This window comes from Alligator sinensis, unplaced genomic scaffold, assembly GCF_000455745.1.
Source record: "Alligator sinensis unplaced genomic scaffold, ASM45574v1 scaffold685_1, whole genome shotgun sequence".
In the NCBI taxonomy this organism is placed as follows: Eukaryota; Metazoa; Chordata; order Crocodylia; family Alligatoridae; genus Alligator; species Alligator sinensis.
In genome coordinates, this window is record NW_005842336.1 from 1,016,117 (window position 1) to 1,034,067 (window position 17,951).

Sequence of the window (17,951 nt, forward strand, 5' to 3'; positions counted from 1 at the left end):
CACCTTGCTGCAGTGCATGCATTTTGTGACGTATTGCTAAGAAACAGTGATACATTAAGTTTTACATTCAGCAGGGAGAACAGCAGTAGAAAATATTTGATGTATGCAGTTTGGCAAGTTAACATTGCACAAGAAACTTTTAAAAACTTGACTGATTCTTCTGCCTTTTTATATGGTGGCAGTTTGATTCATTTACTGGCTTTCATGTTCTACCAGGAATAAGTATAACTGAAAAACAGAAGTTGGAATTCAGCCTTAAATTTTAGAAACGAAACTGTAGATAACATTTTCACAAATGATTTAGACACCTGAGTCCCATCCATTTTCAATGAGAGTCAGCCATTGCCAAAGAACAAATACAAAGCCTGCCAACACTCCTAACAACAAAACTGATGCGCACTCATCACAGCAGATGATAGACCTCATCCAATGGATCCTATGTCTTTGTATAAACTATATGGGTGAAACTTGTCAACTAGTCAATCGCTCCCGAATGAACTCTCTCAAAAAAAAAAAAAATAATAAAGGAGAAAAACAACCCATCACTAATGGGAGACTAGTTTTCATAAAGCAACTGCTCAATCTCTGACCTCGTAGATACCTAAACAATGCTTTAGAAGGCAGAAACAGAAATATCTAACTTTAATGGACAACAAAACTCATGACCATAACAGAGGGACTGGTTTTATGGCCCACTATAACTTGCCTTTCATTTCCCCCATCCCAGCTAACTGCTCATTTCCTTTACAGGTGGTCAAATTCATTGACATAATTAGGTTAAGATAAAGTAGATGGTTGAACTACTACTTCACTTGGATTGAGACTGCTTCTTTCCTGGATACTTCAAGCCCAGAAACTTATCTGCTACTTCTTTCAATTATAGACTCAAATCCTGCTTCTGTGTTTAAAATAGTTCTTTGAAGCTCCATTCTAAGCCCCTGAAGCCAAAGGACTTTGGATCAAGCCTTCTGTTCCCTGAATATATTTTAAGTTATCGCTTGTTGTTTTGTTTGGTTTATTCTACCTAGTCCTATGAAGCAATGAGAATGTAAGCAGGACCCTATTCTGCAGCAGCAATTTAGTTGAAAATTCCTTTGCTGTGACACGCAAAGCCAAATCCTTACTGTTGACAACACAGGAAATACACAGAGACTGGCTTGTCCTGGTTGTTCATTAACACTAGCAGTTAAAGCCACAGAGCCATCTTTCTACTTGTTACACTGAGCAGCTATCAAAGTTGAGAAGCCAACATTTAAATTTTAGTATTCTATTTTTACTTTTGCCCTTTATGCAGTTTTTACCTTGGTTGTTCCCTTGGGTTGACTCTGTAATGCTGACTCCTAACTGGCTGCCATAGGAGTTGATTCCCATCATGCTGCTGTGAGCAGGGGAGCTAGACAAAGCAGGAATTTGGCTGGGATTTCTGGGGACGCTGTACAGAGCTTCCGCTATATCTGCAGCTCTCTTCAGAATAATATCCTGAATGACAGTAACAGCAACAAGATCCTTTTAATTTTGAGAACATTTTTATACAATTTTGAAAGGAAGTTTTCAAAAAGGGAGACATTCTGACCTGGTTGTTATGTGGCGTTCCATATAGTGCTTCAACTAGGTCAGCAGCCCTTTTCAACAGCATTTCCTTGTAGAGACATGTATAAAAAGACAACATTAAGATCTCCACAGGAGGGGAAAATTGTTCGCTGCCCCATTTTGTAATGAAAATACAGACTGCAGCTACGTTTTTGTAAAGTGACAAGTGATTTGGGTGGTGTTTACCTTGAACCACTATGAAGTGTTCTTTATTTTAGCAAATTTCTAGCTAAGCATATCTTTTGAAAATCAGGACCTTTTGAGGTATATCCAGTTGGTCACCCAAAATCATTAGTCTGTCGCTTTGGAAAATCTCAACCTAGAACCTAAACAGCACCGTTGATCATAGTTTTTGTAAATGGACTGATCACTGTTCTGTCCTTTGATTCAGGAGCTCTCCATAGTCCTGAAATTCCTTAAGAACATTGGGCACCTTTACACATGCCAGATGCCTGCTCTGACGCATGCTAATTAGCTGGAGTGTGCTGGAGTGTGGCTACGATTATTATTATTGATATTATGGTAAAGCGTAAGAGCTCCAGTCATCGATCAGGACCTATTTTGCCCTATGTTGTACAAATATTAAGAGAACCCACTTTACTTTACAGCCCAATAGTGTTCCAGAATATGTAATACTAAGGTTTGATTTTGCTGACGGACTATCCCAGATTGGCTCTGTGCTAGTGAACCTCAATCGTTATTGAGGTCAGCAGGATTCTGTTTAAAGGCAGAGAACTGCCACTTCTGGATAAGAAACAAAGAACATACTGAGCCATTAGGAGGGTATCTGCAGCTGATGGCTATCAGCTCTGATACCGACTCTTAGCAAAAGAAATTTTGTATGCAACACATGGGCTATAATAGCAAAAAATTACTTCCAACAGGGGTGGCCAACAAGTGGATGTTACAAATGGTACAGATAGCTCCTGTGTGTGCTGCACACAGACTGGAAAAGGAATGGGCAGCAAAATGGCAAATAGTGCATGGAGCAGGAAGAAAGAGATTTGGCAGGGAGCATGCACAGTGGCATACCGTGGGTCTGTTGCACCCACCCCCCTCCAGGTCTGCAGCCAAGTGGGAGGGGGAGAAGTCCCTCGGCAGCTGATCGCTGAGCACAGTGGGGGAGAGAGGGTGTCCTCCAGCAGCCGGTTGCCAAGGCCGGAAATGCCGGCGGCGGACCCGGAAGTGTCCCCTGGAGGGCCAGGCCAGAGCCTGGGGGCATGACCTTCCCCCCCACCTCCCTGTCACTACAACACTGAGCACACAGAAGGAAGCAGAAGGCAGAGCAGCAACTTGGGAAACACAGGCCAAGGAGCAGCAAGCTAAGGGGAAGATAGGGTAAAGGAAAGGGATCAGAATAGCACTTGGAGACTAATTTGTGGCACGCCTTCCAAAAAAGGTTGGTTCCCACTGACTTATAGCTGTATATTTAATATGTGATGAGAAAAGGAAGTTGGAATGTTATCAAGTCTTTCACCTTGGCTAGTCTCTCTGGGTCACCAGGATGTCTTGGGATGACCTTCTGCAATCGCTGGAAACCATAGTCTATGGTAGGCTCATTTAAAGCTGAAAATAAAAACATTAAACATGATAATGAAGTATAGGTATTTGGTGTTTGAAAAAAAACAAACATGAAGCCATACAAGCATAATGTCATCTTGAAGGAATGGGGGCTGATCCAAAGCCAGTTAGCTTAAATGGAGGAAAAAATGTGACACCAGTGTCTACACTGTCCTGAATGCTAGAACCTAAAAATACCAGTCACCTAATCATTAAGGTATACCACAATCACTGTGTCTAGGACAAGCTTGGTATTTCTGTACCTGCCATAACTAAAGTAATATAGCATCTTTTGTGTGAGGGTCTCAAGACTTTTTGCAAAGATGTCTTCATTTTGTGGACAGGAAAAGTGAGGTACAGAAGTTATTAGTTCAGTAGTTATAGAACACATCTCCTAACTTCCAATATCCTTCTCCATTTCCTGAACTGCACAGATGGAAAGTGTTCCTGCCTTTATTTGCTCAATGAGCTACATGCTACTACTTAGGCAGAATTCCTCAGTACAGCTTTATCTTGTTAAATAGTTACAGTGCTAAGTGGGCACACAGGCATATATGACTGTTTGTTCCAATATGTAGAGCTGAAGTGACTTTGTATGCAGTTCCAGTAAATAGGCTAGCAAGAGCACAAATGTCAAAGCAAGCAGCAAATTTTAAGAAACTGCTGCATGCTATTTGCAAAGCTTCAAACAGAAGCATTCACAAGGGTAACCTGATTCTAATGAGGTAGGCTTGTTCAATCAAGGAACAGAAAAATGTGACTTGTGCACTTAGAAGTGCCCCAGTTTCCAGTTTTGACTGTTTTCCATAAGGTCTTCTTCAATAAACTCCAGACCAGGAACTCAGAGAATCATTTTAAAAACAGAGGATTGCTGAGAAGCTCATCCTTCAGGAAGGAGCATTTAATTTAATTTAGGTAAAGTTGATACATGTATCCTGCTCTGTGCTGTATAAAAGTAAGAGACGCACCATGAAAGCAATCCAAAACTGTTCTTACAGGCAACTATACATTCATAAAGCGGAGAGTAGTCTCTAGCAGATAAACTAGCAGATGTTGAGTCATGACCCTGGGAACTATGTCTTTAACTTGCAAAGCAACATAGGGTGGGTGTCTCAGACTGAGCACTTGCAAATTGAAGCCCTCAAAATCATGACCTACCGCTAACACTATAAAATTTCATCAGTTTAAGAACATCCGGTGTGAAGCTACAATCCAAACTCGGATTGATCAAAATTGAACTGCTTACTTCAGAATAAAAATGATTTTTTCTAGCTCTCTAAGTATTTTGCAGGGATAGGATCAACATTCTGATTATTAAAACTTACAAATCAAAGAAAGATCTGACTTTTTAAATCAAACTTGCATTTGTAAGTATTAATGGCATTTTAAATGAGAAATCAAAACAAAAAAGACTGAGAATTTTGCTAAAAATTCCAGGAGCAATTCAATGAATTACATGTATAGACATTTAGCAAGGTCACTGTTTCCTTTCTCCTGTACTATTGTATGTGCCCAAATACAAGGTAAGATCCCCGCTCCCCTGCAATCAGCATGGGGAAACAACCCCTTCATCTTACATTTGCATACAAGGAAAACTCTTTAAATACATAAATATCATTAAACTGCTGCCAAAAGCAGCATGTATTCAGTAATGGAAACCAAATATTAAATTGATTAAATGCAGCCAACACTGCCCATCACTATAAAGCTCAGTCATAGAAAATTACGGTTGGAAGGGTCCTCATGAGGTCATCTGGTCCCTACCCCCTGTTCAAAGCAGGACCAGCCCCAACTAGATCATTCCAGCCAAGGCTTTGTCGATCTGGCTCTTAAAAACCTCCAAGGATAGAAAGTCCACAACCTCTCTGGATAGCCTGTTCCAGTGTTTTACCACCCTCGTAATGAGACAGTTTTTCCTAATACCTAAACTTCCCTTGCTGCAACTCAAGATCATTGCTCCTTGTTGTGTCATCTGTCACCACTGAAAGCAGTCCAACTCCATCTCCTTTGGACCCCCCCTGCAGGTAATTGAAGGCTGCTATTAAATCCCCTCAGTCTTCTCTTCTCTAAACTAAAAAAGCCCAGTTCCCTCACCCTCTCCTCAGAAATCATGCTCCCTAACCATTTTTGTTGCCCTCTGCTAGACACTCTCCAGTTTGTCCACATCCTTTCTGTAGGGAGGGGGGGCAAAACCGAATACAGTACACCAGATGTGGCCTCGCCAGTGCTGAATAGAGGGGAAAGAATCACTCCCTTCCATCTGCTGGCAGTACTCCTACTAATGCAGCCCAGGATGCTGTTAGTCCCCCTGGCAACAAGGGCACCCTGCTGGCTTGTATCCAGCTTATTGTCCACTGTAATCCCAAAGTCCTTTCCTGCAGAGATGCTGCTTTAACCAGTTGGTCCCCAGCGTGTACTAGTGCATGGGTCTGTTTCATCCTAGGTGCAGGACTTTGCACTTGTCTTTTGAACCTTGTGATATTTCTTTTGTTCCAGTCCTCCAATTTGTCAATGTCTCTCTGAATCCTAGCCCTACCCTCCAGTGTATATGTTACTGTCCCCAGCTTGGTGTCATACATCAACTTTCTGAGGGTGCACTCCATTCTATCTTCCAGGTCATTGATGAAAATATTGAACAAAACTGGTCTCAGGACTGACCTCTGGGGCACTCCACTTGATACTGGCTTTCAACTAGACATCAAGCCATTGACTAATACCCTCCAAGCCTGATGATCCAGCCAATTTTGTATCCACCTTATAGACCATTCATCCAACCCATACTTTCCTAGTGTGCTTGCAAGAATTTTGTGGGAATGGTGAGCCATATCAAAAGCCTCACTAAAGTCAAGGTGCACCACATCCTCTGGTCTCCCCACATCCACAGAGCCAGTCATCTTGTCATAGAAGGCAATCAGGTTGGTCAGCCATGACTTGCCCTTGGTGAATCCATGTTCACTGCTCCTAATCACCTTCTTCTCTTACAAGTGCTTGGAAATGGATTCCTTGAGGACCTGCTCCGTGATTTCTCCAGGGACTGAGGTGAGGCTGACTGGCCTGTAGTTCCCTGGATCCTCCTCCTTCCCTTTCTTACAGATGGGCACTATATTTGCCCTTTTCCAATCATCCGGGACCTATCCCAATCACCATAATTTTTCAAAGATGATGGCCTGCAGCTCTGCAATCACATTGGCCAAACTCTCTCAGCACCCTCAAGTGCATCATGTCCAGGCCCATGAGCTTGTCCGTGTCCAGCTTTTCTAAATAGTTTCTAACCTGTTCTTTCACATGGCTCATATTGGGCAAACATGCTGTTGGGAACCAAATACAAGAATAGGTTAGTGCAGCCTCCCTCAATAAGATTTATGGTAGTGCCCATTGAGCACACTTCCTTCACCTCAACACAGACACTTTTTTCAGTCACATTGAGCCAGTACGTTGTATACATTTCGACTTTTTCTTCACTCCCACTACTGAGCTGCACCTTTCTTTCCCATTTCCAATGATTCCTGTTTCTTCACCAGCCTTAAATGTCTGGTAAATATCACCAAAGGGGCCCAAAGAGTCCACCCAGATTCCCTCTGTCACCTCATCTCCTTCTTTTATATGATTAGTTTGGTCCCACCCTCCATGAGGTGGAGCTAGACCAGATTGCACTGCACCTCATCTGCATATAAATTTGGGCAGGATCCCAGGACTCCTGACAAGAACACCTGGTTCCAGTCATGACTGGGAGGGGAGGGTAATCAGCACATGGATTTTTTGGGGGGGAAGTATCTGGAGTACACACATACTGAGTAGTGCTGAGTTGTGGGATCACCATGGCTTGAAATGCTGTTGACTGCTGGGGCCCAGCACAATGAATTGTATGGTAATTCCTGAGCCTTGTGGCTTTGGACTGATAACTTACATAGTTTGGAATACATATACACAGGTGCCAAAGTGTTGCTTAAAAGTGTGTTTATGGAGTATCCGTGATAAAACTCTCAGCAGTTTTTAAAAAAGTAAAATGCATCAGTTCTGGATGAACTAAGTATATGGGTACTGTATGTGAATTACTATGGGTATGTTTGTTTTGTGTTCAGTGTTTTCAAATTTGCTCCTTGCTTCCATGTGCTCAGAGAGACTAGGGTCTGACAGTAAGGAGAGAGGGAAGGGGCTGAAGGGGGAAGAAGTTGGGAAGAGGCAGAAGGCAAGGGGCATGGGCGACGGGTGCCTCCTGAGTCTGCCTGCTTTATTGTGAGTAGGGCTGAAAGTGCTTCACATATCTCAAAACACATCCTCAGCACCTTGCAGGATCAGAATGTTGGACACTGCATGGAGGAAACTATTGGGTGAGACAGAATATTACTCTGATCCAGATTTTCTGTTTATCTGCATTTTATTTGGTAGAATAACCTGAAGGTAGAAGGTCATGAACCCCACTGAGATACATTTTATATTTACTTTTTATTAAATAATTATGGCATGGCACAAAGTTTAAATATTACAGGAACTGATCAAGAGGGAATTGAGTAGAGAAAACCCAGACCTGAGAATTTAGTCTTGGCTATACTTAGAACGTATTTGCTCTCCATTGGGAGCCATTCTGGTTTGCTTAAGGAGTTTAATAATACACATTTCAACTGCCACAGAATCGAAATCCCATTTGGGAGGTGTATTTTTTTTTGCCAATAATCTTGAGAATTATAGGCTACTTCTCTCAAGGGCCTATACATCATTACATACCATTTCTCTTCTTGATTGCAAGTCTAATTGGTTAGGTTATAAATCTTAGGCTAAGCAAAAGTTATGTAAAATGCATAGATTTTAAATATATATGTATACAGAGTGAACTAAATATAACTAATGGGAATATCCAAAGCCTACTCAAGAGAAAGAAACTGAATACTACCCAACATTCTTTTTTTCCAAAAGATCAACATGTACATATATTCTGCCAGACTGAGCCCCTGCTGGGGCCACTGGAGTCTGCGTGCGGGAAACACTCCTTTGCTGGATACTTGTCTAACTGAGCTCAAGCTGCTGGCTTCCAGCTTTACGTATGGGGGCCATGAAAAGCACAGGTTTATGAGCCATACTGCCCCAAAAGGATGCCCACAACACTACTTTCCAGGCTGGTTAAGATGCCAGTTTTCTCTCCCTGCCTTCCTCACCCTGTCTTGGTCCAAGAAGAGCCCTACTGAGACCAGCACCTGCTGCCTATCATGTGGACTTGTTTCTGGCATGGTCTAATGAGCAGAACCTCACATGTATCAACACCATGTTTGCTGCTTCCTACCAGAATAGCACCCCGCTAGCAGTACCCTTTGCTTCTCTCAGCTTTTCCCAAGAGCTGGGAGACTCTTCTACCTGCTCATTCCTCATGCCTTATAGCTCCAAATGGCTAAAAAGAAGTGAATCATGGCCACGCTGCTTATCACCCAGTGCAGGTCCCAGCTACTAAAGAGGCCTCCTGGGTAGATCAGTTGCCCAGAACCATTGTGGCACCTTTGTAGGCAGCAGCCCACATAGGGTTTGAATCTGCCAGGTTCCATTCTCTGAACCACATTAGAGCCACCATGCCATGGGGCAACAAGCCCAGCTTTCCTTTGGACTCCCTTTGGGTGGGCCTTACTGCATTATGCAGATAGAAAGTGTGAAGGGGGTGGGGAGAGGAACCTGGTATCTGAGTTGGCTTGTGTAGCATGGTGATATTTGCTGTTTTTAGGCATGAATAGCCCCTAGGGTTCTAGTCATGTACAGTTAATGTAAATCCATTTCTTTCAAAGGCCCCAGAGGAGGTCAGCAAATCAGATTTGGTCTCAGGAAAGCTAAGGCAGGTACTTTGGACAGCAGATTTGTCTGGGCCCTGTGACTCTTGCCTTCCAGGTGAGGCAAGGTGGAAGGTGCCACAAAAGGAAGGCCGCCCTTGCAGACAGTGGCCTACAAAAGTTTCAGTTCTACTGGATTTGGTGTGCTGGAATTGCCAGGTGAGGACAGCCAGAATTAAGGCCAATGCAGTATCCAGATGGGACAGTTGAAGAGGAGTTGGAGAGAAGGCACCAGTCAGAGGTGTCCTGAGGTAGGACTTCATGGGAGATGCCAAGGGCTTCTGTTTGGGGGCCAGGGCTGCTGTAACAGCTGGACTTATGAGCCTGCACCTTGTTTTACGCCCCAGAAGTAAGCTGGAAGCTCGGGGTGGGTCTCAGGCAGGCTCAGGGGAGATGCTCTGATTGAAAGGGACAAAAGGAGAAGGCTTATTTCTAAGTAGGCCTGTGGAGCATGGTATACTGCCCTTTAATGGCAGGACCACGGGGCCTGGTCTGGGCCTGATCAGTGCAGATAAGCTTGTGCCCTTTTATGGCCCCAGAGGCACATCAGCAGCTTGGGCTTGGTCTGGGACAGGTGCCATGGACACCAGATTCTTCCAGGTATCATCACTCTTATCATGGGGCCTAGGGACCCAGCTCCAGGAGGCAGCCTGTAGACAGGAGTTTGACCTGTTTGTTCCTAATGAGACCTGGGAGGCAGCAACAGGCATTTGGAGGCCAATGAGTTCATCCCAGAGCTGGAAACAGGTTCTGCCCTCCACCAGGGCTCACGTGGGCTCCTCCCAGAGGGAGAAGAAGGTTCTGCCTTCAACCAGGGGTCCAGTTAGCTCCTAATCGGACCTGGGAGGGAGCTGCAGGTATTCAGGGTCCAGTGAGCTCACCCTGGGGCTTGGAAGGAAGTTCTGCAGTCAAACAGGTTACATGAGCCATCCTTCCCAAAAGAAAGCAAGGTACTGCTTCTCTGCAGGGTTGAGCTGGCAGAAGAATCAGACCCAGGGGAGGGAGCAAGGTGTCAGCAGGGGACAGACGAGGCCCTGGCACAGCTAGAACAAAGTTCTGTTCTGCCCTCACCCAGGAGGAAGAGAAGGCCCTGCCACAGCCAGGCCTGCCTTTAAGTAGGGGGTCCAGTGAGATCCCACAGCTGCCAGGTCCCGACTCCAGCCAGCTTCCAGCCTGCTCCTGCCCGGGACAACAGGCACCATTAGATATGGATTCACAGGAGAGCTAATTTATGGAGGCATGTCTGCGCTGTGGCTGTGATGTGCCAGGGCGGTTGTGGGCATTGCTCCCATGTGAGGAGGAACCTGATCTGTGGTTGAAACATGCACTGCTTAAATCACATGCCAAGGGCCGGGCAAGAACTGGAGCAGGCCCTGGTCAAGGAGGATACACCACACTGCCCTGGAGCCTCCTAGAGGAGGCTGCAGCTGCCCTCTGGAGCAGAGGGGTGAAGAGGGGCTGGGAGCAGCACATCCCCAGGGCTGTTCCTGGTGCAAGTGAGTCAGCCTAGTGCCCCTGCCGCAGGTACTCATGGTTCCTGATCCCGGCATGGCTGCTCTCCTGCTAGCCACATGGGAAAACTGAGGCATGGAGCGTGACAGTGTTAAGTGCTTTGTTCTTCCTCCCTCTTGTCCATCAGGGCCTGTCACAGCCCTGTCACTTGCATGGCTGGTGCGTGACCTACTGCTGGTGTGTGTGCCAGTACTGGGAGCCTCATGGGAGCAGAGCCGGGACCCTCTGTGAAGGCTCCCTCAGACTATTTGCCTGATGTCACCAGGAGCTGGCTCAGGAGCCTCAGTGTCATAATATCCCAGCAGAGCTTTTCCAAGATGTCTGGGTGTCTGCAGGTGAAGTGAGCGAGGGCTGGCATCCAGCTGTCTGGCCCCTCTGGAAATCCTGCCCAAATGCCCAGCAGAGCCATCGCTCACAACCTGTGCCCCAGCTGGGGACACCCTGTGTCCGACTGGAGCAGGCACATGCTGGTGCCAGGCCTGACCCTGCCACACTCACCTGCTGTGTTACCTCATCCCATGGGGCTCCTGCACCATATGGTCTGAGGCTCTTACAATAGGCCCTGGGGGTCAGCCTGCCAGCCCAAGACTGCTCCCCCCCAACTCAACTTGCTGCAGAGGGGCTGGTTACGGCATGAGAGAGTTTCTGCACAGGGCTAGCTGGCAGGCATCCCCTGCACTGAAGCACCCTCGCACCCCAACCAGCCCCTCCAACATCTACACATGCGGTGCTGTGGAGTTTTTTTACTCTGGAGCAGGATAGTACTTATTTAGATAGTGCTGTCCTGCAGCGGGGTAAATTAGTTTATGCTAGGCTAACAGGGACGCACATGTAGATGCCCAAACATTTACTGCACAGTTAACATCTCGTGTAGATGTTCCCTGGGAGGAGCTCATTGCTCCCCTCCATGAAGGTTGCTCCTGCCCACGCCTGCTTAGGCACTAATTGGAACCCTGGCAACAGGCAGGACCTCCTTCAGGTTCCAGGATGAGCTCATTGGCTCCCTTCACGAAAGCTGCGCCTGCCCACAGCCACTTAGGCATTAACTGGAGCCCTAGTTGCAGGCAGGACCTCCTCCAGGCTCTGGGATGAACTCAGTGGCCACCTGAATCAAGATTACTCCCTCCCAAACCTACTTAGGCACTAATTGGAGCTCTGGTTGCAGGCAGGGCTTGTTCAGGCTCTGGGAGCAGCTCACTGGTGCCCTCAATGAAGATTGCTCCCTGCCAAGCCTGCTTAGGTACTAAGTGGTCCCTGGGTTGCAGGCAGGACCTGGTTCAGACTCTGGGCGGGGCTCACCGGTCCCCTCAATAAAGCTTGCTCATGCTCATGCCTGCTTAGGAACTAATTGGCCCCCCAGAGCCAAAGGTACCAGCATTTTGGGTAGTGGGATCCTCCAGACTCCATGAATCTTGCCATCCAGAAGGCTACCACCCCACCTCCAAAAGAAGGTAGATGGCTGAGATGGCTTCAAAAAAGAAAAAAAAAATCACACTTGAGTAACTTAAACTTTGACAAGACCCAGAGGCAGTAGTTTTTCTCCATTCATCTCAATGGCAACTTACTCGGCCAGCCTATGATAACAATGCTTGCATTTGGAGCGCTTGCTGCTTCACTCCCCATGAAAACACATAAGACTGGAGGAGAAGGAAGGTGTTAATGAAGATCTGACAAACAGCCCACACAGCATGCGAGACCAGGCTTTGACCATGATCTACTCTGTACATTATCATATGGATGGAGCCTGTTTTGTGGATATGTTTTGGAAAAATGCCACCACTTTTCTTTTTTTTCTAGTCTGATTCCTGCCTCATATACTCAAAGTAGCCCTTCATTTATGACAATTACACTCAGGCGTCTGATGTACTGACCCAGTTTTTACCAGCTGTGTCCCGGATGCTATTATACTGGTTCCCCCTATTGGAATGTCCTTTGTAGGATTAGGAGGTAGAGCAGCTGGCTGCCTTCTTCGTCAACTGATTTCATATCACTCATGTATTTGACAAGGCTAGTTCCTACAGCTAGCTTCATCTGTGTACATACAACTTCCTATAGGCAGATAACTGGGTATTGGCAGCATTTCACAAGACTTCAAAACAGCTCCTCCGGCACTGGGCAGCTTCTACAGATACCCACAGAGCACAGCCTGATGAGAATTCACAGTAGCCCACAGTCTTATGTTGCAATGCTCTGGTAAGTTTATCCCATGGAGAATTTTCTGAATGGCACGAAAATTTACTTACAAAATTTTCCCCATACACAAGTTTATAAGTTACTTTCTCTATGACAACCTAAGCAGAAAGTTGTGATGAAGTTGAAGATCTGGGGCAAGGTCTTTAGGGTGGTATAAATTGATCTTAACATCAGTGGAGCTACCTTGGCTTACAGCGGTTGAGAATAGTATGAGTTCCACAGGTAGCAGTGAAAAACAAACATCTTCCTATGCCAAAAAGAAAGGTTGATGAAAGTGTGGTAACTCAGAACCCTGAGTTGTGGATGCAGCCTTCATTTACAGCTTTCATTTTGTTAAACTTACTAATTTTTTCTTAAAAGAGGTACATTATTTCTCTCTGCCATATATGGCTCTGTGTGTGTGCGTGTAATCACATGTAATCTTATTTTACATCTATATATATAAAAGGAAGTGTAGTTTGTATGTATGTTCATTTATAACTCGAGAATGGCTTGTCCTATCTACTCCAAACTTTCCAAAATCACTGAATACCACCCACAGAAAATTATAGGCGGGTTATTTTTCACTTTACCCTTTTGGGGGGTTCCACTGACAGGGATTACTTTGCTTCTCAGATAACAAACTGGGACCACTCCAATTTGGATGCAGTGAATTAATTTCAACTGTCAGTTATTATAGTGACTCTTCCCTTCCCCCCACCCCCGACTCATTTGTCATTATTATATTGATGCTTGCCTTGCTTTCGTTCCACGTTAAATATTAAATGTTAAATATGTTGTATTATGTTCTTTAAAAATAAACAGTATTTTGACCTAAATATGTTGTACTAAGTTATCTGAAAATAAACAAACACTGCAATTACAAAAATAACAACCTGGACGAAGAATGGGTACTTCAGCTAGTTATATATATAATTAAACCCACATCAAATTTTATAAAGTGGTTCATCAAACCTTTTTTGTTTCTACAGGGTTTTTAGAGCAGTTTCTATGAGCCCCATTGGCTTCAATCTATAAAAGAGTTTTCCATCTGGGATCCTTATGGAAAAGTCCACACATCTCATTTTAGTGATGAGAGGAATTTGATGGCTGAATTGCAGCATCTTCTATGATAGCACCTAAGAATGGAAATGCTGACAGAACAATACAGCATTGCTAACACAGCACAACTTTGTTAGTAGCTTATTATAAATACATATTATATTATATTATAATAAATACACATTATATGACAGCTCCACTGTGACATTTAGATTTACCCTTCATATTTATCTCTTGTTTTTATACTTGTCTCTTTAACAGTTTTACACTACCTTCTTTAAACAATAAAAATATGTTGCAGTTTAAAAAGAAACTTGATGTATAATCAGGTCAAACATTAGATTAATATTTACTTTTATATTAAATGTTGAATCTTAGGCAACCATGAACTTCAAGCTACTTAAACTGTTGCTTTTCAATCTCCATTTTCTTATAAAGGGTCTGAACATTTTTCTGGGTAAGGAGCTGAGTTGGGACTAAAACTTTAGCTTAAGTTCCCAGCCCTGCCACAGACTTTATGCATGATATGGGTCACATTTCTTTACTTCTCTATGGCTCTGTTCTCCATTTCCCTTTGTTCTCCATTTCCTTCCAGTTTAGGTAGTAAAAGCTTCAGGTCTGTTTCTTATTATGTGTACAGATAGTGCCTGGAACAGTGAAGCCTTGATCATAGCTGGAGTCTCTAGACTCAACTTTAGAATAAAATAATAATTATGATGCCTCTAATTTGCCTGTATCCGGGTATTCAATACTTCCAACACTTCTTGGCTTTTATTTAGCACCTTTCATCTGAGGATCTCATGGTACTTTATAAAAAATAGTAGCTTAGCACAATGGGATCCTGATATTATTGGAAGCCTTTTGGCTCTACTGTAATTAATAACAACAGATACACAACCTTCCCCCACTCATCAGCTTGCCAGACTTTGCATTCACTGACCATCTGATCAAGTTGTTAAGAGCTATGTATTTCTTAGGAGTACTGTCTAATGGCAACTCAATAAAAGGGCATGTGTTTAAAGGAGGGCTCCTCCACCTTCTCACAGTGTGGGCCACTACTCAAGAAAAAAGATGCCATCTGAAGCAACCTCCCCTTGAATTTGCCACCGTGCAAGTGACCATATAGCATTTGTAACAAATAAAACAGGTGCTTTTTAATGCTTCCTTGACATTCTATTTTAGATGTCTTACTTTCCACAAAAGACAGACTATTCTGTAGTGTCTTGGGGATTACTTCACTTGAAATACAGCCCCCTTCAGTTGGCTACAATCCTCCACCCAAGAAGTTGCAGTATTCACTGATGCTGTAAGTATAGTTTCTGAAGAGCAATAGATGCAAAAGGTACTATGGGGACATGAAAATCTTATTAAAACTTACTCCATTTGGTCATAGCAGGCTTCTGACACCATAGCCACAGCAGGTAAAGAAAAATCCATTGTGTTATTTTCATACATTGGAAATTGTTTTTACTGTTATTAAGCAGCGACAGAGACTTAGGACAATTGATTATACCAGATGAACCTATTCCATAACGGCTCTGTTTATTATTTTGCCAGCCATAATAGGAGAACTACAAGTTCTTGGGTAGACAAACTGAACACTTGGCTGCTTTTACCGTAGCTCAAGCACCTCGGTCCCTTGTGCTAAAATGGTGTTTTCTAACACAGGGCAGGAAACACCCACTCAGAGAATCTGAACAGATATCCCTATGCTAATAACATCAGTAAAATAAAGTGTGTTTTCCTTTCTTATTTCAGCTATTTGCTGTATTTACATCTTTATGTCCTAATTAACATGTCAAGTAGAGGTGGTATCCTTTGCTTCCAGCCTTCTTTACATGGTATAGGTAACGCTGCACCCAAATGAGATTTCCAAGAAAAAGGGAGAAAATATTTTCCTTATTATGAACACATTGCCCTATTGTGTTTATTTCTTCCTTATTATGGCCCCAGTTCTGCAAAGGCATAAGCACATGAGTAGTCCAATCAACAGGCATGAGCATTATTTGAGTGCATCCAACTTCCCAGGATCAGGGCCTAAATAACTAGAAAGTGCCATAGAATTTTAAACTTTTCTTCTCTGGCTACTCCTCAGCCACATCTACATGTGCATTTCAGTGTGGAGTAGACTAGCTGCAGAGTAAAGCGTCACCATCTACACATGCAATAGTATTAGCCCACAGTAAACTAATTAACACTGCTGTGACAGTACTATCTTATGGTGGAGTAATTAGCTGCGATTAAATGCACGTGAAGATGCTGACTTTGGGCATAAATTGCACCCGGTCAGCCCAAGCAGCAGGAGGCCAGACAGCTCTGCACTTTTAGCACCCTTGTGCCACAGCCAGCCCCTCCAATGCCACCACCCAAATCCTGGGCAGAGCAGGGCAGGAACAGCCTTGACATAAACTGCCCCTGCCCCAGCTCAAATTGCCACTGTCCCAGGTGCACATGTAGACACTGCACCTGCGAGTAGTTTGCTCTGGCTCAAACTGCTCTGGAGTTTATTGCTTTGAATTTATTGCACATGTAGACACATCCCTCAAGTAGTAACAAACTCTCTCTTGCAAAAGAAAGCAGCATGTCAGACCTACTCCTCATCCTTCAGCCTTTTAATAAGTAAAATCAAGGTGTCTGCCAGTTCATATACGGCCTGCTAAGCGTGGGTTCCTTATGTTTTTCCCCCTATCTTGTTTCTGTTAAACATAATTACATTTCTGTGCAGATTTGAGATCACACCGTTTTTGCTTTTAGTTATCTGCTAGTTAAGTTAGCTGCCCTCAGTCTATTCAGATAAGAAATTTCTCCTTCCTCAGAGCAGGCTGAATTAGAGCAGACTCTTTGGAGGGAATTTGTTAAAAATCTAATGAATAGATCCTGATCTCATATGTGTTGGTAGAGATCCAGAAGTACTTCTGGTGCCTTAAAGGGGTTAGTGTGCTGCAAGCTCAAATTTCGCTGGACATCTTTCCAGTCTTCAGTAGACTTTGAACCAGATCTCTATACTTTAATCTTGCTGAGACAAGGACTGGGTTTCATTATTTGTCTGTAGAATACCTAATACTTTATTTGACTAAAGTGCTGTTGTTATATGACTACATAAATATATCTCTAAATTGCAATCATTATTAGAACTTGTGAAAAGCTAGAAAAAAATAGGATTTTTAATTTATTGCTGCTTTTCAAAAAATTTATACCTTATAAAAATAAGTCAACATTTACTTAAATATTTTCCAGTATTTGGAAGATTCTGACCAGCTACATGTTTCCTGTATACCTCCTAAATTGTTATATAGTTTCTGGGTTTACTATTTTATTATTAATATTGCTGGTTGCTTAGGTCTTCAGTGAGATTTTTTGGGGTTGAAAATCAAATTAACACATCAAAAAGTTGTCAAACTCAATATTCAAGAACATTTATCTAGCTCTAATGGCATTAAAGTAAAACTGTCCTTTAACATTTTAAATTCATAGGGGCGTAAAACTTTCATATGCATATCACATCCATATACCACATTACTAGAGCTACTGATGGCTAAACATGATTCTTCTGTAGTTCCAGTGATTTTTCTCTAGGTTTATAGGTAAATTCTATGTGTGTGTATGTATACGCGTGCATGTGCATGCACGTACACATGCACACACACACATGTACTCTGTCCAAGTTTGTACTCTGTCCAAGTTTGCGGATGACACAAAACTGTGGGGAGAAGTGGAAACGCCGGAGGGCAGGGAACAACTACAAGCAGACCTGGACAGGTTGGACAAGTGGGCAGAAAACAACAGAATGCAGTTCAACAAGGAGAAATGCAAAGTGCTGCACCTAGGGAGGAAAAATGTCCAGCATACCTACTGCCTAGGAAATGACCTGCTTGGAGGCACGGAAGCGGAAAGGGATCTGGGAGTCCTAGTGGACTCCAAGATGAACATGAGTCGGCAGTGTGACGAAGCCATCAGAAAAGCTAATGGCACTTTATCGTGCATCAGCAGATGGATGATGAACAGAACCAAGGAGGTGATACTTCCCCTCTATCGGGCGCTGGTCAGACCGCAGTTGGAGCACTGCATGCAATTTTGGGCGCCGCAATTCAAGAGGGATGTGGAGAACCTGGAGAGGGTCCAGAGAAGGGCCACTCGTATGGTTAAGGGCTTGCAGGCCAAGCCCTATGAGGAGAGACTGGGGCACCTGGACCTCTTCAGCCTCCACAAGAGAAGGTTGAGAGGCGACCTTGTGGCTGCCTATAA

General features: G+C 43.9%; 1 protein-coding gene across 3 annotated transcripts in view; it reads right to left on the reverse strand.

The window, feature by feature from the left end:
- The window catches only part of EBF2 (early B cell factor 2), a 238,991-nt gene that overhangs the window by 19,010 nt on the left and 202,030 nt on the right, over window positions 1–17,951 (reverse strand). For all 3 annotated transcript variants that reach the window (XM_025210136.1, XM_025210135.1, XM_006028712.3), the window contains 3 exons: window positions 3,068–3,156; window positions 1,574–1,639; window positions 1,302–1,479 (listed from right to left, as the gene is read on the reverse strand). In XM_025210136.1, the coding sequence (XP_025065921.1) occupies window positions 1,302–1,479; window positions 1,574–1,639; window positions 3,068–3,156 (333 nt within the window). The remainder of the gene's footprint in view (window positions 1–1,301; window positions 1,480–1,573; window positions 1,640–3,067; window positions 3,157–17,951) is intronic.